Below are 21717 nucleotides of genomic sequence, written 5' to 3'. Positions count from 1 at the left end.
GGAGGCGGGCGGATCACCTGTGATCAAGAGTTCGAGACCAGCCTGGCCAACATGGTGAAACCCCGTCTTTACTAAAAATACAAAAATTAGCTGGGTGTGGTGGCACGTGCCTGTAATCCCAGACACTCAGGAGGCTGAGGCAGGAGACTCACTTGAACCTAGGAGGCGAAGGTTGCAGAGTGCCAAGATTGTGCCATTGCACTCCAGCCTGGGCGACAAGAGTGAAACTCTGTCTCAAAAAATAAAAGAACTTGAGAACTACTATTCTACCTAGCAGTCCCACTACTGGCTATATACCCAAAGGAAAATAAATCATCCTACCAAAAAGATGCATGCACCCACCTGTTTATCACAGCACTATTCACAATAGTAAAGACATGGAATCAACCTAGATGCCCAACAGCAGTGGACTAGATAAAAAACATGTGGTACATCTACACCATGGAATACTATGCAGTCATAAAAAAGAATGAAATCATGTCCTTTGCAGCAACACAGATGGAACTGGAGGCCATAATCCTAAGCAAATTAACACAGGAACAGAAAACCAAATATAACATGTTTTCACTTGTGAGTGGGAGCTAAACAGTGAGTAAACATGAACATAAAGATGTCAACATGGCCAGGTACAGTGGCTCACGCCTGTAATCTTAACACTTTGGGAGGCCAAGGTGGGCAGATCACTTGAGGTCAGGAGTTCGAAACCAGCCTGGCCAACATGGTGAAACCCCGTCCCTACTAAAAATACAAAAAAAAAAAAAAAAATTAGCCAGGCATGGTGGCAGGTGCCTGTAATCCCAGCTACTCGGGAGGCTGGGGCAGGAGAATAGCTTGAACCCAGGAAGCAGAAGTTGCAGTGAGTCAAGATCACTCCATTGCACTCTAGCCTGGGCGACAGAGTGAGACTCCATCTCAAAAAAAAAAAAAAAAAAGGATGGCAACAATCTTTATGGAGACTACTAGTGGGCAGGGGTTGTAACAGGGACATGGGTTGAAAAATTACCTATCTGGTATTATTATTTTATTTTATATTTTTGAGACAGAGTTTCATACTTGTTGCCCAGGCTGGAGTGCAATGGCGCGATCTCGGCTCTCCACAACCTCTGCCTCCCAGGTTCAAGGATTCTCCTGCCTCAGCCTCCCAAGTAGCCAGGATTACAGGCGTGCGCCACCACACCCAGCTAAGTTTGTATTTTTAGTAGAGATGGGGTTTCTCCATTTTGGTCAGGCTGATCTCGATCCCCTGACCTCAGGTGATCCACCCGCCTCAGCATCCCGAAGTGCTGGCATTACAGGCGTGAGCCACTGCATCCTGCATAACTATTTGTTTTTAAGAGATGGGGGTCTCACCGGGCGCGGTGACTCATGCCTGTAATCCCAGCACTTTTGGAGGCCGAGGCGGGTGGATCACTTGAAGTCAAGAGTTCGAGACTAGCCTGGCCAAGATGGTGAAACCCTGTCTCTACTAAAAATACAAAATTTAGCCGGGTGTGGTGGCATGCACCTGTCATCCCAGCTGCTTGGGAGGCTGAGGCAGCAGAATCCCTTGAACCCAGGAGGCAGAAGTTGCAGTAAGCCAAGATTGCACCACTGCACTCCAGCCTTGGTGACAAGAGTGAAACTCCATCTCAAATAAATAAATAAATAAAATAGTTATAAAGATTAAATTAAGTACTGTTTGTAATGTTTATCAGTAGCCTACTGTATGGTAACATTCTCTACCTAATATATATATCTATAATATATAGATATATATATATATCACATGTGACTAAATATATTTCTAGCTAATTATAGAAAGAGAATCTGGTCTAATAATAATCAGGGCTTGTCAAAACTCACGCCAAACTACAACAGAAAACATGTCCCTCTAGATATGTGAACTTATTTCAATGCTTTACATTCTATAATTAAGTTATTAATTATATTTCACTTACTTGAAAGCCCATATCCTTCTATATATTAAAAAATGAAGAGGGGGACTGATTCTTACACTTCGGCTTATACTAAATAGGAGACTGAACTGGCCTCTCCGTGAGGGCAGAAAACGCGTCTTGTTCATCCTTATATCCCCATGCTGATAATAGCACCTGTATACCTTAGCTGCTAAGTATGAAATGAATGAATGAATGAATGGGTGAATGAATGAATGAATGAATAGAAGAACTCATAATACCTGAGCACATACAAGGTGTCAGGACTAGGCTGAGCATTTTATCTGGAGAATCTCATTTACTTTTCACACCCATCCTATGATACTGGCAACACAGTTGTTCCTGACGGAAACCATTCTCCTGTATTCAACACTTCGTTCAACATTTCCTACAACACAAACACAGGGATGATCTTTTTCAGAGAGGAGAAGTGTGGCTTGTCTTACTGGCCAGAGAGAAGGCTCTCACAGCCACACAAAATTTGTCTTCAAATTGCTACATATATACGTGAATAACCTTTGAAAGTTTAGATCAGCTGGTGGAGGAAATAGAGCTGAGACAACCATCCAATAACTGGGGCAGAATGGGAGCCACACATCTAGATCCCTTCAAGGCCATTACTGGATATTTGCAATTCATGGATGGCAGGAATTTCAACTGGGGAGATCAAACTAGATGTCAAGAGACTTATTCGAAACAACAGGTGCTGGAGAGGATGTGGAGAAATAGGAACACTTTTACACTGTTGGTGGGACTGTAAACTAGTTCAACCCTTGTGGAAGTCAGTGTGGTGATTCCTCAGGGATCTAGAACTAGAAATACCATTTGACCCAGCCATCCCATTACTGGGTATATACCAAAAGGATTATAAATCATGCTGCTATAAAGACACATGCACACGTATGTTTATTGCGGCATTATTCACAATAGCAAAGACTTGGAACCAACCCAAATGTCCAACAATGATAGACTGGATTAAGAAAATGTGGCACATATACACCATGGAATACTATGCAGCCATAAAAGATGATGAGTTCATGTCCTTTGTAGGGACATGGATGAAATTGGAAATCATCATTCTCAGTAAACTATCGCAAGGACAAAAAAACAAACACCGCATGTTCTCACTCATAGATGGGAACTGAACAATGAGAACACATGGACACAGGAAGGGGAACATCACACTCTGGGGACTGTTGTGGGGCCGGGGGAGGGGGGAGGGATAGCATTAGGAGATATACCTAATGCTAAATGGCGAGTTAATGGGTGCAGCACACCAGCATGGCACATGTATACATATGTAACTAACCTGCACATTGTGCACATGTACCCTAAAACTTAAAGTATAATAATAATAATAATAATAATAATAATAATAAAGAACCTCTCTAGTTCTTTGAGGAAAGTCTTTGCATTTCTTCTTTGAGAAGTCCCTACATTTGTGCTTTCTGTCAAAGAGAGAATATACCTATGTCAGTCTGAGTACAATCAGGAAGCAGAAACCACAGAGTAATTTAAATGGGGGACATCTAATTCAAATAATTATGAAGCTAGGATAGGAGCATAACTATAAGATATAAAGAGAATGCTAAAGGGAACTTCAGGGCTAAGGGAGAGTATCCAAGGAAAGACATACTTAGGGGGAAGTCTCCCTCCTAAGACTGAGGTTCAAATCTCTTCGGAGAAGGTGTGGTTGCAGCCCACTGGATGGCAAAGAAGTAAGTTGCCCAGGCCAGAGGTGGTCCACAGTCACGGGGCAATCAGGAAACAACCCTCCAGGGGCAGGTGAGCTGAGCCTGGGGAGCAGGTGAGCTGAGCCTGGAGGGCAGGTGACCTGAGCCTGGCGGGAAGGTGTGCAGGAGGAGTCAGGGCACCAATGCAAGGGCAAGGCCTGGAGCTTGCAGCATCCTCATCAGAGCGCCAGAGGAAGGTGGTCTTTGGGCCTGGGTTGGTGGTGCATGGTCACCGAAAGACTGCACATTTTGGACATGAAGTGGGGTCAGGGCACCATTAAATACCCTCACAGACCCGAACCACTGATCACTCATGCAGGAATAGTAACAAAAAGAAAAAATGCAACACACCAGAACTAAGAAGAGAAGCCTGCAATTTCCCTCCATTGTCTTCTACTGAGACAACTTAGCATCAATCTCACCACAGAGGAGAAATGTTTAGCGTCCAGTCCATTATCGCAGAACAAGTACTGAAGGGTAAATTTGGGGCTGAGGGGCCATAAACTGATAACTAGCACAGTACCCACATATGAAAGGAAAGCATATTAAGAATATTCTTTTTTTTTTTTTGAGATGGAGTCTCGCTCTTGTTGCCCAGGCTGGAGTGAAGTGGTGTGATCTTGGCTCACTGCAACCTCCACCTCCTGGGTTCAAGTGATTCTCCTGTCTCAGCCTCCCAAGTAGCTGGGATACAGGCGCCCATCACCACACCTGCCTAATTTTAAGAATATTCTGGCCGGGCACAGTGGCTTACCCTGGGTGAGCCTGGTAATCCCAGCACTTCGGGAGGCCGAGGCGGGCAGATCACCTGAGGTCAGGAGTTCAAGACCAGCCTGGCCAATATGGTGAAACCCTGTCTCTACTAAAAATACAAAAATTAGCCAGGCGTGGTGGCAGGCACCTGTAGTCCCAGCTACTCAGGAGGCTGAGGCAGGATAATCGCTTGAATCTGGGAGGCAGAGGTTGTAGGAAGCTAAGATCGCGCCACTGCACTCTAGCCTGGGCAGCAGAGCAAGACTCCGAAAAAAAAAAAAAAAGCCATTTGTGAGATAGTGGCTTCCAGGTTTTTCATCTCTTTGATATAGCAATTACCATTGCATCAATTACTTTGTAGTAATTTGCGTACTTAACTTTCACTCTTATCAGGTGGTCATCCCCTTAAGGGTAGAGACTGTGATTAACCACCTGTTTATATACTCCAAGTCCCCTAGCATGGTGCCTAGTTAACTGAGCATATTCAGTCAATGAAGTATTTTTATATTTTATATATGTGTATATATATATTTGATAGGTAAATGTATTCACACTGTTCAAAACTCAAAGTTACATAAGGATACATAAAGTCAACAATTTCCCTTCCTTAGCCCACTGAACACCTGGTTTCCCTCCCTGGAGGTATCAATGTTACCTGTTACATAGTTCTTGTGTAATTTTTGAGAGATATTTCATGAATATTCAAACAAATATTTTGAATATACTCCTTTTTTTTTCTTTGTTGAGACAGGGTGGAATGCAGTGGCGCGATCATGGCTCACTGCAGCCTTGACTTCCCAGGCTCCAGTGATCCTCCCCTTCCGCCTCTGGAGTAGCTGCAACCACGGGCTCATGCCACCATGCCTGGCTAATTTTTGTTTGTTTCTTTCTTTCTTTCTTTGTTTTTGAGATGGAGTTTCCCTCTTGTTGCCCAGGCTGGAGTGCAATGGCATGATCTCAGCTCACTGCAACCTCCGCTTCCTAGGTTCAAGCATTTCCCCTACCTCAGCCTCCCGAGTAGCTGGGATTACAGGCGTCCGCCACTATGCCCGGCTAATTTTTTGTATATTTAGTAGAGACGGGGTTTCACCATGTTGGCCAGGCTGATCTCGAACCCCGGACCTCAGGTGATCCACCCGCCTCAGCTTCCCAAAGTGCTGGGATTACAGGTGTGAGCCACGTACCCAGCGAATTTTTGTATTTTTTGTAAAGCTATGGTTTTGCCATGTTGCCCAGGCTGGTCCCAAACTCCTAGAATCAAGTGATCCACCCATCTTGGCCTCCCAAAGAGCTAGGATTATAGGCGTGAGCTATTGTGCCTGGCCAAATATACTCGTTTTAGCACCCTGATAGCATATTATACACTGTTCTCTAGGTTGCTTGGACTTCAGGTAGTAACTGAAGTAAAAAAGGATATAAGGCAGGATGGGATTAATCCTAACAGTCTCTATGAGAAAATGGTTAAACAGCTAATAATTCTCTGGGGAGGTTCAAGGTGGTGAGGCAGGCCGAATTATGGCTTGAGGTTGGGGGTGATAATAATAATAACTATTATTATGTTTTGAGACAAAGTCTTGCTCTGTCACCCAGGCTGGAGTACAGTGGCACAATCTTGGCTCACTGCAACCTCTGCCTCCTGGGTTCAAGCAATTCTCCTACCTCAGCCTCCCAAGTAGCTGGGATTACAGGCATGCATCACCACACCCGGCTAATTTTTGTATTTTTAGTAGAGATGGGGTTTTACCATGCTGGCCAGGCTAGTCTCAAACTCCCAACCTTGTGATCTGCTCGCCTCGGCCTCCCAAAGTGCTGGGATTACAGGCGTGAGCCACTGCGCCTGTCCGGGGATGATAATTATACTAGAAATATGGAACTGGGTGACTTCCCTTAAATCTTAGTGTCATGGCTAGAGGAGGGATAGGATGGTTAAGCCAGACTTGCAACTAACCCTAACAAATTAGCATGTAGCAGCCAAGAGGTTATGGTCACCTCAATGGTCAGCACAGGTCCTGGCATATAGTAGGCACTCCAGAGGAGTTAATTATTTTGTGAATAACTGTTCTCAACCCATCTCAACTGGATTTAATCTAATGATATAATTATTGCCTTTCATCTCTAACACCATAATATTGTCTCATATATATAACCAGGCATGGGATTGGTTTCGAAATTCAGATTGGGTGAAGAGAGTATCCCCACAGGAGAAGAGCCCTAATATTGAGTATTGAAGCCCATGCAGAATTAGAAGGATGACCCTGAATCATGGTGGCCCAGAATGGCAAGTCTTAGCCTGAAAGATTGGGAAAGCATCCACAGAGGGATGGGAGAAGGAAGAAGGGAGGGATGGGCCAGCCACAGGAGTTGGCGCCCAAGCATGGCAAGCAGGGCATGCACAGGGGGGATTGGACCAGCACAGGATGTTGGAGCCCCAGAATATGGGGAAGGTGTCCCACACAAGGGCAGCATGGTGTGAAGTGTTTGAGTGAATGCAGGGTGATGGGGGCATATGTGTGAGGGTGAACTGGCGTGGGATGTTGGGGCCCATGCAGGAGAGAAGGATACCCATGCTATGGGATGGCCTGGCACAAGATGTTGGAGTCTAAGCACAGTGATAAAGATGTTCCCATAGAAGGGTAGCCTGGAGTCAGGTACTGGAGCCTGAGCAGGGAGAGCAGGGCCACACCTAAGCAGCCCAGGATGAGAAGTTAGAGAGGAAATGGGGTGAGCAAGGCATTCCAGCAGGGAGGCAGCCCAGGATGGTGTGTCAGAGCCCAAGTAGAGTGGCGAGACCATCTATGCAGAAGTGGGGGTAGTAACAACTATTGGTTATGTAGACAGGGATTGATCAAATAAAAAAATACAAAGGATAATAATAAAGACCATCGTTCTTGGAGAAGAGAGTTAGGAAAGGGGAAAGGAAGAAAACTAGAATAAACCTTAGACTGTTTAATTGGAATTAGAAATATTAAAGTTATGTTTTCCAGTATAGAGAGATAGATATAAAAATAGGTAAATGTAAATGTATGTATACATGTATGAATGTATATTCATTTGGATACAAACACATACATACATTCCATAGCTCTGTCCACTGAGAGGGCCTAGGAGCAGTAACACCCAAATACCAATGAGAGGGATCACCATGGTGGCTAGATAAAAAGCATAAAGGGATCTCTGTGCCCTTGCAGGTGTCACATCCTAAGCTTTGCTGAGGAGAACATCTTGATCCTGCTGTCAAAACATCTGAAGCCCGTGGTGATCGGAATCTAACTAAAACTGCAAAAAAAACCACCAAAAACACAAAATACCCCAGGCTCACTTGAACTTCAGATTATACTTACTCAGCTTCCTGTAGGATGTGTCCTTTGTTGGGAGTAAATATTACTTTAATTTCTACTTTCCATTTTATGCAATGTCCAGCATAAATTTAAAACCACAAAGCACCTAAAGAAACAAGAAGATATGATCTATTATCAAGAGAGGAAATCATCAATAAAAGCTGGCCCCAAGTAGGCCCAGATTTTGCAATTATAAATGGGCTTTAAAATAACATTAACAAATATGACAAAGGACCCGGTGAAAAAGGTAAACATCTTCTATGAACAAATGAGAAATTTTAACAAAGAGTAGACACTTACAGAATGAAAATACTAGGCCAGACACGGTGGCTCATGCCTGTAATCCTAGCACTTTGGGAGGCCAAGGCGGGCGGATCACGAGGTCAGGAGATCAAGACCATCCTGTCTAACATGGTGAAACTCTGTCTCTACTAAAAATACAAAAAATTAGCCAGGCATGGTGGCGGGCGCCTGTAGTCCCAGCTACTCAGGAGGTTGAGGCAGGAGAATGGCGTGAACCCGGAAGGCTGAGCTTGCAGTGAGCTGAGATTGCGCCACTGCACTTCAGCCTGGGCGACAGAGCCAGACTCCGTCTCAAAAAAAAAAAAAAAAATCAGAAATGAAGAAGTAATTTGATGTACAGTAGACTGGACACAGCAGTGGAAACGAACAGTAAACTTAAAATCAGATCAATAAGAATATGTCATGCATTGCTTAACAATGGGAATATATTCTCAGAAATGCATCATTAGGCAATTTTGTCATTGTGTGAACATCATAGAGTATATTCACACATACTACACAGCCTACCACACACCTAGGTTGCTTAGAATAGCCTGTTGCTCCTAGGCTACAAACCTGCACAGCATGTTACCATACTGAATACAGCAGGCAATTGTAACCTAATGGTAAATATTTATGTATCTAAACAAATCTAAACGTAGGAAAGTTACAATAAAAATACACCACAAAAGATAAAATATGGTACACCTATATAGGGCACTTACCATAAATGGAGCTTACAGGACTGGAAGTTGCTCTGGGCGAGTGAGCGAGTGAGTGGTGAGTGAATGTGGAGGCCTAGGACATTACTGCACACTACTGCGGACTTTATAAACAGTGGACACTTAGGCTACTCTAAATTTATTTTATTTATTTATTTATTTATTTGTTTGTTTGTTTATCTTTGAAATGGAGTTTTGCTCTTGTTGCGCAGGATGGAGTGCAGTGGCACAACCTTGGCTCACCGCAACCTCCACCTCCTGGGTTCAAGCGATTCTCCTACCTCAGACTCCCAAGTAGCTGGGATTACAGGCATATGCCACCATGTCCAGCTAATTTTGTAGTTTTAGTAGAGATGGGGCTTCACCATGTTGGTCAGGCTGGTCTAGAACCCCCCACCTCAGCTGATCCACCCACCTCGGCCTCGTGAAGTGCTGGGATTACAGGCATGACCCACTGTGCCCGGCCACTAAATTTATTTTTAAAATTTTTCTTCCCTCAATAATAAATTAACCTTAGCTTACTGTAACTTTTTAACTTTATAAACTTTTTCATCTTTTAGCTTTTTGACTCTTTTAATAACACTTAACTTCAAGCACACATTGTACAGCTGTACAAAATATTTCCTTCTGTACATCCTTATTCTTTAGGCTTTTTCCTTTTTTTTTTTTTTTGAGACTGAGTCTCACTCTGTCACTCAGGCTGGAGTGCAATGGCGCGATCTCAGCTCATTGCAACCTTTGCCTCCCAGAGTCAAGCGATTCTGCCTCAGCCTCCTGAGTAGCTGGGTCTACAGGTGTGCACCACCATGCCTGGCTAATTTTTTGTATTTTTAGTAGAGATGGGGTTTCGCCCTGTTGGCCAGGCTGGTCTCACACTCCTGACCTCAGGTGATCCACCTGCCTCATCCTCCTAAAGTGCTGGGATTACAGGCATGAGCCACCATGCCCAGCTGCTTTTTTCTATTTTTAAAATTTGTTATTTATGTTTCTGCTTGAGGTTGTTTTACAGTCAACTTTATACATATATATACAATGTAATGTTATATATATGTGAGTACACTCTAAAATAATGATAAATGTATACTAAATACATAAACCAGTAACATAGTCATTTTTTTATCATTATCAAGTATTATATACTATACATTATTGTGTGTGCTATACTTTTATATGACTGGCAGCACAGTAGGTTTGTTTACACCAGCATCACTACAAACACAGGAGAAATGTGTTGCACTACAACTTTATGATGGCTACAACATCAATTAGGTGATAGGAATTTTTCAGCTTTATTATAATCTTATGGGGCCAACATCATATATGTGGTCTGTTGTTGGCTAAACTGTCATTATGCAGCACTTGACTGTAATCCAACTAAAACACAAATAGAAAAATGTTGGGGGGATAAAACAGAGCATCTATGATCCTTAGGATGATAGCAAATGGTTTAACATATTTGTAATTGAAGTCCCATAAGGAAAAGAAAGATAGAGTGAGACAGAAGAAATCTTTGGAGAGATAATAGGCAAGAATTTTCTAAAACTAATAAAAGAAATCAAGTCACAGATTGCATCAACTCAGTGAACTCCAAGCAGAATAAATACAAAGAAAACCAACCTCAGGTACATTACAGTCAAAGTGTTGAAAATCAAAGATAAAAATAAATTATTAAAAGCAGCCAAAGAAAAAATTATGAATGATGGCTAATTTCTCACCAGAAACAGTAGAGGCCAGAAGACAACAGAAAAGCTTCTCCACCCCCTCATATGGTTTGGCTATGTCCCCACCCAAATCTCATCTTGAATTGTAGCTCCCATAATTCCTACATGTTGTGGGAAGGACCTGGTGGGAGGTAATTGAATCACGGGAGTGAGTCTTTCCCGTGCTGTTCTTGTGATAAAGTCTCACGAGACCTGATGGCTTTCTTTTCTTTTCTTTTTTTTTTTGAGTCTGAGTCTGATCTTATTTGTTACTCAAAAAATCTTATTTCTGACTGGATTCAGACTTAGAAGTAGAAGCTCGTAGAGAGAAAAATCTGTGTCTCTTCGCAATTTGTTCCTGGTGCTTCTCTGTAGCCTCCTTCATTCCCTTGCCCAAAAGTTTAGCATATTCTGCAGCCTCTTCCTTATTTCTCTTAGTACGCGGCTTCTTCAGAGCAATATGCTGCCCTTTATGTTGCAGGAAATGTGAAGTAACAAGATGCTGAATCTTGGGTGCTTTGGTCCTAGGTTTCTTACCTTCTTTGTTTGAGGGCTTTCTTACAACATACTGGCGGACATCATCTTCTTCAGAGAGATTGGAAAGTTTGCAGATTCTGCCAGCTCTTTTGGGCCCCAGGCGACGAGGCACCATAGTATCAGTTAGTCCAGGAATATCCTTCTTTACTTTTTTTTTTTTTTTAACAATAACCAAGTTGAGAACGCTCAGATTGGCATCCACTATGCAACCACAAACTGATTTTCTCTTTCTTTCTCCAGTTCTCCTTGGTGTGTAACAGGAATGCCCCTTACTCAGTAGCAGGCAGACACAGCCATGGGTCAAGACACCCTGCTTCATGGGGAAACCTTGTTTGTTTTTCCCACCACCGATTCGGACCACATAACCTTTCCATTCTTCACCCAGAGTGTCAGCAGCAACTTCCGTGGCAATAAGCTTCTCATAAAAAGTATGAAGTTTGCGTTCATTGTCCACTTCAATGAGTTTCTGGCAGCCAGTGACTGGGAAAGAGATGTTCAGCTTCATCCTGAAGCAGCTGAACACCTCCAAGTCCTGATGGCTTTCTAAAGGGAGTTCCCCTGCACTTCTCTCTTGCTTGCCACCACGTAAGATGTGCCTTGCTCCTCCTTTGCTTTCCACCGTGATTGTAAGGCCTCTCCAGCTATGTGGAACTGCAAGTCCATTAAACCTCTTTTTTTTATTTTGTACTTTTTGTTGGTTTGTTTGTTTGTTTTTAGTAGAGATGGGGTTTCACCATGTTAGCCAGGATGGTCTCGACCTCCTGACCTCGTGATCTGCCCACTTCAGCCTCCCAAAGTGCTGGGATTACAGGCATGAGCCACCGCACTCGGCCAAACCTCTTTTTCTTTATAAATTATCCAGTCTCAGGTATGTTTTTTATTAGCAGCACGAGAACAGACTAGTACACCCCACACGCCCCCCCAAAAATAGAAAAGCTTTCTTACATAACTGAAAAAAAAAAAAAAAAAGCAAAACCTGTCAGCCTAGATGTCTATTTATATTTCTTTTTCTTTTTTTTTTTTTTTGAGATGGATTCTCACTCTGTCGCCCAGGCTGGAGTACAATGGCATGAGCTCAGCTCACTGCAACCTCCAACTCCCAGGTTCAAGTGATTCTCCTGCCTCAGCCTCGTGAGTAGCTGGGACTACAGGCGCATGCCACCACACCCGGCTAATTTTTTGTATTTTTAGTAGAGATGGGGTTTCTTTTTTTTTTTGAGACAGAGTCTCGCTCTGTTGCCCAGGCTGGAGTGCAGTGGCGCGATCTTGGCTCACTGCAAGCTCCGCCTCCCGGGTTCACACCATTCTCCTGCCTCAGCCTCCTGAGTAGCTGGGACTACAGGAGCCCACCACCACACCCAGCTAATTTTTTTTTTTTTTTTTTAGTAGAGATGGGGTTTCACCATGTTAGCCAGGATGGTCTTGATCTCCTGACCTCGTGATCCACCCACCTCGGCCTCCCAAAGTGCTAGGATTACAGGCGTGAGCCACCACGCCCGGCCTAGAGATGGAGTTTCACTATATTAGCTAGGATGGTCTCTAACTCCTGACCTTATGATCTGCCCACCTCGGCCTCCCAAAGTGCTGGGATTACAGGCACAAGCCACCGCGCCTGGCTATGTCTATTTATATTTCAACCTAAAGGTAAATAAGGATATTTTCAGAAAAAAGGAGAATTCATTTCCAGAAAACCCACTCTACCAGAAATGATTAACAGAAATAATGTCAATGGAAGCATAGATCTGTAGGAAAAAATAAGAGACCCAGAGAGCATAAATATGAATCTAAGTAGAAAAGAGAGCTATACATTTTTTTTCCTTTTTAGTTACATGATCTCACTCTGTTGCCCAGGCTGGAGTGCAGTGGCATGATCATAGCTCACTGCAGGCTTGACTCCTGGGCTCAAGCAATTCTCCTGCTTCAGCCTCCCAAGTAGCTAAGACCACAGGCACATGCCACCATCCTTGGTTAATTTTTTTATTTTTCTATTTTTTCAAGAGAGGGTCTTGCTATGTTTCCCAGGCTGGTCTCAAACTCCTGACCTCAAGCAATCCTTCCATCTCGACCTCCTAAGTAGCTGGGATTACAGGCATGATCACTGCTCCTGGCTTATCTACACATTTTTAAAAGACAATTGGCTGCCAATACAATAACAATATATTTCAAAGTATATAACATTTAGAAGTAAAATATAGGACAACAAGAGCTCAAAGAATTGGAAATGGGTAAAAAGAACTGGAAGTGGGTAAACAGAATTAGTGTTAGAATCACAAAAGGAGAATAATTTGAAGGTAGACTGTTAAAGATATTTGTAATCTCAAGAAAAACTACTAAAAATAAAAGATGTTTAGCTAAAAAGTCAATGGTGTATTTAAAAATACTCAATTTATTGAAAAGTGAGCAGGAAAAGAGAAACAGAGTGTATTAGTCCATTCTTGCATTACTATAAAGAAATACCTGAGACTGGGTCATTTATAAAGAAAAGAGGTTTAATTGGCTCACAGTTCTGCAGGCTGTACAGGAGGTATGGCGGCATCTGATTCTGGGGAGACCTCAGGACACTTTTACTCATGGCGGAAGGCAAAGCTGACAGAGGGGCAGGACAGAGGGGCGGGTGCCACACACTTTTTTTTTTTTCTTTTTTGAGACAGAGTCTTGCTCTGTTGCCCAGGCTGGGGTGCACTGGTGCAATCTCAGCTCACTGCAACCTCCACCTCCTGGGCTTAAGCGATTCTCCTGCCTCAGCCTCCCAAGTAGCTGAGATTACAGGCACCTGCCACCACGCCCAGCTAATTTTTGTATTTTTAGTAGAGACGGGGTTTTACTATGTTGCCCAGGCTGGTCTTGAACTCCTGACCTCAGGAGATCCACCCACCTCGGCCTCCCAAATTGCTGGGATTACAGGGGTGAACCACCGTGCCCAGCCAGTGCCACATACTTTTAAACAACCAGATCTCACAAGAACTAACTCATTATCATGAGGACAGCATCAAAGGGGAACCCACTCCCACAATCCAGTCACCTCCCACCAGGCCCCACCTCCAACACTGGAGATTACAATTTGACATGAGATTTGGGCAGGGACACAGACCCAAGCTATACCACAGAGAAACAAACAACAGATGGAACCAGTAGAAAAAAATGTTATGGGTTTTTTTATTTGTTAAAAGTAAACCTAAAAATACCAAAAAATCATGTTAAATACAAATGAGACAAGCCTGGGCAATAAAGTGGGATCCCATCTCTACAAAAAAAGTTTGAAGACTCACCAGGCATGATGGTGCATACTTATGGTCCCAGCTACTCAGGAGGCTGAGGTGGAAGGATTGCTTGAACCCAGGAGGTCGAGGTTTCAGTGAGCATGATGGTGCCACTGCACTCTAGCCTGGGAGACAGAGTGAGACCCTGTCTCAAAAAAAAAAAAAAAAAAAAAAAAAAAAGCTAATAGACTAAACAGACTAGCCCCTCCAATTAGAAAACAGAGAACAAAAGTATCAGGTTACTTTGTTTACAAGAAACATCTTAGAAATATAAAGACACAACCAAGTTGAAAGTAAAATAGTAAAAAAGTGTATATTGTACAAACACTAAACTTAAGAAAACAATATTTGGGTTGGGCACAGTGGCTCACACCTGTAATCCAAGCACTTTGGGAGGCCAAGGCGCACAGGTCACTTGAGGCTAGGAGTCTGAGACCAGCCTGGCCAACATGGTGAAACTCTGTCTCTAGTAAAAATACAAAAATTAGCCAGGTGTGGTGGTACACATTATAATCTCAGCTACTTGGGAGGCTGAGGCAGGAGGATCACTTGAACCTGGGAGGCAGTGGTTGTAGCAAGACAAGACTGCACCACTGCACTCCAGCCTGGATGACAGAGCAAGACTCCCTCTCAAAAAAAAAAAAAAAAAAAGCAATGTTTGGCTTGTTTGTAGCTATACTAATATCAAATAAAGCATCTTTCTTTCTTTCTTTTTTTTTTTTTTTTTTGAGACAGTCTTGCTCTGTCACCCAGGCTGAAGTGCAGTGGTGTGATCTCGGCTCACTGCAACCTCTGCTTCCCAGGTTCAAGCAATTCTCCTGCCTCAGCCTCCAGAGCAGCTGGGATTACAGGCCCCTGCCACCGCGCTCAGCTAATTTTTGTATTTTAGTAGAGACGGGGTTTCACCATGTTGGCCAGGCTGGTCTTGAACTCCTGACCTCCTGATCCGCCCGCCTTGGCTTCCCAAAGTGCTGGGATTACAGGCATGAGCCACCACAACCAGCCCAAATAAAATATCTTTCAAGCAAAGAGTATTCCAGAGATAAAGAATATTTCTTAATACTAAAACATTTAATTAGTTAAGACATAAAAGTCCTAAATCTGTATACACTTAATAAGACAGCTTTAAAATATGTAAAGCAAAAATTAAGAGACTAAAAAGAAATAAATGAATCCACAAACATATGGAGATTTTAATAACCCCTCTTAGTAACTGTTAGAATAAGTTGGCGGAAAAAGTGACGTCATAGAAAATTTGATAGCATTACCAATTAGTTTGACTTAATTGACTACAGAATATCATACTCAAAAATTGCAAAGTACACATTCTTTTGAAGTGCTCATGGAATATACAGTGAGATGCGCTATATGCTAGTCCATAAACAAGCCTCAAAAAATGGCAAAAGATCAAATTCATTCAGGTTATGGTTTTTCTTTTCTTTTTTTTTTTTTTTTTTGAGACAGAGCCTTGCTTTGTCACCCAGGCTGCAGTGCAGTGGTGCTATCTCAGCTCACTGCTACCTCCACTTCCTGGGTTCAAAAGATTCTCATGCCTCAGCCTTCTGAGAACCTGGGATTACAGGTGTGTGCCACCACACCCTGCTAATTTTTGTATTTATAGTAGAGATGGGGTTTTATCATGTTGGCCAGGCTGGTCTCGAACTCCTGGCCTCAAGTGATCTGCCTGCCTCTGCCTCCCAACATGCTGGGATTACAGGTGTGAGCCACCATACCCAGCCCAAGTTATGTAATTAAGTAAAATGTTTTTAAGATCTTCAAATATTCTGAAATTAAGCAACACTCTTCAAAATAACCTTGAATAGAAAAAAATCACCAAAGACAATAGAAAGTATTTCAATCTAAATGATAATGAAAACACAGTGTATCGGTATGTGCAGGATGCAGGCCAAGTATGCTGGCTCATACCTGTAATCTTGGCACTTTAGGAGGCCAAGGCAGGAGAATCACTTGAAGCTAGGAGTTCGAGACCAGCCTAAGCAACCTAGCAAGACCCCGACTCTACAAAAATTTCAAAAATTATCCAGGTGTGGTGGGAGGCACCTGTAGTCCCAGCTACTCTGGAGATTGAGGTGGGAGGGTCGCTCCCAGGAGGGAACCCAGGAGGTTGAAGCTTCAGTGAGCTGTGATTGTGCCACTGCACTCCAGCCTGGGTGATGAAGCAAGATCCTGTCTGGAAAACAAAAAAAAAAAAAAAGAAGAAGAATGATTTAATAATTAAAATCCCAAATCCAAATGGCTTCACTGTTCAATTCTATCCAACATTTAAGGAAGAAATAACAGCAATTTTACACAAACCAAACTCTGGTCAGCGTGATCATGTGGTGTGTCAGAGTGGGTGGAAAAGAAAAGTGCCTGCTGAAAAGAGAAAAAAGAATGCCCCAAAGGTGCTCAGCTGACTTGAAAGTATTCTCCAAGTAGACAGCGATGTTTTAAGGAAAGATGTTCAAGAGACAGCAACTGTGGTGATACCAGACACCGCCAAGAGGAAATGAGTGTGTGGTGAAAGATGAAAAAGATGACACAAAAATGGAGGCTGATATTAAGAGGAAAAAAAGGTTTTCTAGACCAGTATGGGCAGTAACCAGTGTGGAAGAAGTAGAGGTAAAGAAAAAGGCTGAGGTCGGGGGCAGTGGCTCACGCCTGGAATCTCAGCATTTTGGGAGGCCAAGGCAGGCAGATCACTTGAGGCCAGGAATTCGAGACCAGCCTGGCCAACATGGTGAAACCCTGTCTCTACTAAAAATACAAAAATTAGCCGGGTGTGGTGGTGCAAGCCTATAGTCCCAGCTACTCTGGTGGCTGAGATATGAGACTCACTTGAACCCCAAGAGGCAGAGGTTGCAGTGAACCAAGATAGCACCACTGCACTCCAGCCTGGGTGATAGAGCGAGACTCTGTCTCAAAAAAAAAAAAAAAGAAAAGAAAAAGTCTGAAGGCAAAATGAGAGGAAAGAAAGCAGAAGAGCAAAGCAAAGGTGGTAAAAGCAGTGAAGTGTTTAGACTGGTAGACTCTTAAAAATTTGGAAAATGCCACATGGCACAAATGTCTGATTAGAACGCAAATATTCATTTCAGCTCCCACCAAATAAAAATAATCTGCTTTCATATTTTAACTTGGCCTTTTGCTTCCATTCAAACCCAACATACTCAAGTTTGTTTTGGGAACTTGAGTAAAATACTTTATTTAATGCATGAAAGCTATACTGATGTTTTAATTGGATGCTGTCCAATATCCAGGTATTATCAGACATCAAAATTCTGCCAAGAATGTGGTTGTAATTTTTTGTTTTTACAACTTGGTAATCATATTTAATAAAGATAAAACAAGGCTGGGCATGGTGGCACACACCTGTTATCCCAGTACTTTGGGAGGCCAATGCAGGTGGATCACCTGAAGTCAGGAGTTCGTGACCACCCTGACTAACATGATGGAACCCCGTCTCCACTAAATACAAAAAAATTAGCCGGGCATGGTGGTGCATCCCTGTAATCCAAGCTACTTGGGAGGCTGAGACAGGAGAATTGCTTGTGCCTGGGAGGCAGAGGTTGCAGTGAGCCGAGAACACACCATTGCACTCCAGCCTGGGCAACAAGAGTGAAACTCTGTCTCAAAAAAAAAAAAAAAAAAACCATCAAATTTGAGTGAACTCAGATTTAAAGAAAGCTATTATGTAATCATATTATTTAAAAATATAACATTAGTGGATCTTATAAACAGTACTTGTTTGAAGTTTTTTGTATAATTCAGAATGAAAAATCTTTATTTATTTATTTATTTATTTATTTATTTTTATTTTTTTCTTTTTATTATTATTATTATTATTCTTATTATTATTATTATTATACTTTAGGCTCTATGGTACATGTGCGCAATGTGCAGGTAAGTTACATATGTATACATGTGCCATGCTGGTGCGCTGCACCGACCAACTCGTCATCTAGCATTAGGTATATCTCCCAATGCTATCCCTCCCCCCTCCCCCCACCCCACAACAGTCCCCAAAGTGTGATGTTCCCCTTCCTGTGTCCATGTGTTCTCATTGTTCAATTCCCACCTATGAGTGAGAATATGCGGTGTTTGGTTTTTTGTTCCTGCGATAGTTTACTGAAAAATCTTTTGTATATGAAAAATATTTTGTTTATAAAAAAAATTTTTTTTTTTTTTGAGACAGAGTCTCACTCTGTCACCCAGGCTGAAATGCAGTGGCACGATCTCCGCTCACTGCAAGCTCCGCCTCCCGGGTTCACGCCATTCTCCTGCCTCAGCCTCTGGAGTAGCTAGGACTACAGGCGCCCGCCACCATGCCTGGCTAATTTTTAGTAGAGATGGGGTTTCACCATGTTAGCCAGGATGGTCTCGATCTCCTGACCTCGTGATCCTCCTGTCTCAGCCTCCCAAAGTGCTGGGATTACAGGTGTGAGCCACTGTGCCTGGCCTTATAAAAAAATTTTTACACAAACCTTTCAGAAAATAGAGAATGGGCTGGGTGTGGTGGTTCATGCCTGTAACCCCTACACTTTGGGAAGCCAAGGCAGGAGGATCACTTGAGCCCAGGAGTTCAAGACCAGCCTGGACAACATGGTGAAACTCTATCTCTTAAAAAAAAAAAAAATGCAAAAATTAGCCGAGTATGGTGATGCACAGCTGTGGTCCCAGCAACTTGGGAGTCTGAAATGGGAGGATCACTTGAGTCTGGGGAATTGGAGGCTGCAGTGAACTGTGATCTTGCCACTGCACTCCAGACTGGGCGATAGAGCAAGACTCTGTCTCAAAAAAAGGAAAGGCCAGGCACGTTGGCTCACGCCTTTAATCTTAGCACTTTGGGAAGCTGAGGCGGGTGGATCACCTGAGGTCAGGGGTTCGAGACTAGCCTGGCCAAAACAGTGAAACCCTGTCTCTACTAAAAATACAAAAATTAGCCTGGCATGGTGGTGGGCGCCTGTAATCCCAGCTACTCAGGAGGCTGAGGCAGGTGAATCGCTTGAACCTGAGGGGCGGAGGTTGCATAAGCCAAGATCACGTCACTTTACTCCAGCCTGGGCAAAAAGTAGAGAATGAGGAAACTTTTTTTTTTTTTTTTTTTGAGACAGAGTTTCACTCTTGTTGCCCAGGTTGGAGTGCAATGGCGCAATCTTGGCTCACCACAACCTCCGCCTCCCGAGTTCAAGCGATTCTCCTGCGTCAGCCTCCCAAGTACTACACTGCAGGCATGAGCTACCACACCTGGCTAATTTTGTATTTTTAGTAGAGACAGGGTTTCTCCATGTTGGTCAGGCTGGTCTCAAACTCCTGACCTCAGGTGATCCACCCTCCTCAGCCTCCCAAAGTGCTGGGATTACAGGCGTGAGCCACTGCGCCCAGCTGAGGAAACACTTCTTAATTCATTTTATAAGGCCAGCATAACCCTGACACCAAATCTTGCCAAAGACATTACCAAAAAAGAAAAGTATAGACAAATTATGATATATCCATGTAATGGAATACTACTGAGCAATAAAAAGGAATGAACTATTGAAACATACAATATGGATGAAACTCAAAATAATTATCCCAAGTGAAAGAGGTCAGATTTTAAAAAGAATACACTGTATTTAGCCGGGTGCTGTGGCATGCATCTGTAGTCCCAGCTGCTTGGGAGGCTGAGGCAGGAAAATTGCTTAAGCCTGGGAGGCAGAGGTTGCAGTGAGCCGAGATCACACCATTGCACCTCAGCCTGGGTGTCAGGAGTAAAACTCTGTCTTAAAAAACAAAAAAGAAATGATTCCATTTATACAAAACTCTAAAAATGCAAACTACTTTGTATATTGACAGAAAGCATATCAGTGGTTTCCTGGTGTCAGGCAGGGAGGAGGAAGCAAGGAAAGGCAGGAGGGTGGGATGACAAGGAGCACGAGGAAACTTTGGGGATGATGGATGTGTTCGTTATCTTCATCGTGGTCCCAGCTTCATGGATGTATACATATGTCAAAACCTATCAAATCCAGTATATGTATGGGGTTTTTTTTTTTCGAGACAGGGTCTTGCTATGTTGGCCAGGCTAGTCTCGAACCCCTGGCCTCAAGTGATCCGCCTGCCTCAGCTTCCCAAAGTGCTGGGATTACAGGTATGAGCCACCACACCCAGCCATGTTTTTGATACCTCAGTAAATGTGTTGTGGGGAGGAGACAAGGAGAGAGAGAGAGAAAGAAAGAGAGAGAAGGTCAGCAAGAGAGAAGGAAAGAAAGAGACAGAGAAGGGTGAGAGAGAGAGAGATTTCCCATGGGAAAAAATGTTCACAGTGAAGAATAGCTAAAATCAAAAAGCCTGACAACACCAAATATTGGAAAGGCTGGAAGCAACTGAAACTCTCTTACCTGCTGGCCCTGGCATGTCCCAAGCACAGAAGGGAAAGCTGGAACATTTTGAGAAACACACTCCAAGGTGCAGGGACTCCTGAGGAGCAGGCCCGGGGAAGGGTCTCACTTGCCCAGGTCTAAAGTCGGTGCTGTTCAGGGGCTATGGGAGGTGGTGTTCCCCACTTTTCCTCCTTCAGAACTCCCTCACGATAGAAGGGGGTTGGGACCCAAGTCAGGCCCCAAAGCAGCACTTGCCCACTCCACACTCAGGCCGTAACCGCACATTCTGATCAGCATGAGAGGACCACTCCAAGTTCCTAACATTTCTAACGAATGCAAAACACTTGACCTTAAAGCTGGCCTGTGCAGGCTTATTTGGGGTAAATAGAAGGTTTCTATTAGGCTCTGGAAATAGTGAAAACAGCTCATACACCTATAAACTCTCAAGGAACTGGAGAATCATCCTGGTTTGAAACCAGAATTTGAAGGCCCCACTCAGTTCGAATGTGGGAGATGGAGGTTGCAGTGAGCCAAGATTGAACCACTGCACTCCAGCCTGGGCAACACAGTGAGACTTCACCTCAAAAAAAAAAAAAAAAAAAAAAAAAAAAAAAAAGGCTGGGCTTGGTGGCTCACACCTGTAATCCCAGCGCTTTGGGGGGCCAAGGTGGATGGATCATGAGGGTCAAGAGATTGAGACCATCCTGGCCAACATGGTGAAACCCCGTCTCTACTAAAACTACTAAAATTAGCTGGGCGTGGTGGTGCACACCTGTAATCCCAGCTACTCAGGAGGCTGAGGCAGGAGAATCGCTTGAACCCAGGAAGTGGAGGTTACAGTGAGCCAAGATCACGCCACTGCACACCAACCTGGTGACAGAGTGAGACTCTGTCTCAAAACAAAAAAAAGAAAAAAAAGTTGGGCCGGGCACAGTCACTCACGCCTGTAATCCTAGCACTTTGGGAGGCCAAGGCGGGCGGATCACGAGATCAGGAGATCGAGATCATCCTGGCCAACACGATAAAACCCCATCTCTACTAAAATACAAAAAATTAGCCGGGCGTGGTGGTGCATTCCTGTAATTCCAGCTACTCAGGAATT

The 21717-nt window shown here is 43.4% G+C and overlaps 1 protein-coding gene across 1 annotated transcript; it reads right to left on the bottom strand.

Moving 5' to 3' along the window:
* Positions 1 to 10730: 10730 nt before the first annotated feature.
* LOC129010079 (small ribosomal subunit protein eS6-like) lies at positions 10731 to 11504 on the bottom strand. Its single transcript, XM_054443816.2, has one exon. It carries the CDS (start codon positions 11502 to 11504, stop codon positions 10746 to 10748), a length of 759 nt encoding a protein of 252 aa, XP_054299791.1. The 3' UTR covers positions 10731 to 10745.
* Between the last annotated feature and the right edge of the window lie 10213 nt (positions 11505 to 21717).

Source organism: Pongo pygmaeus, chromosome 10 (assembly GCF_028885625.2).
Source record: "Pongo pygmaeus isolate AG05252 chromosome 10, NHGRI_mPonPyg2-v2.0_pri, whole genome shotgun sequence".
In the NCBI taxonomy this organism is placed as follows: Eukaryota; Metazoa; Chordata; class Mammalia; order Primates; family Hominidae; genus Pongo; species Pongo pygmaeus.
Note: the sequence above shows the minus strand (reverse complement) of the source record. Positions and strands in the feature narration are given on the sequence as shown.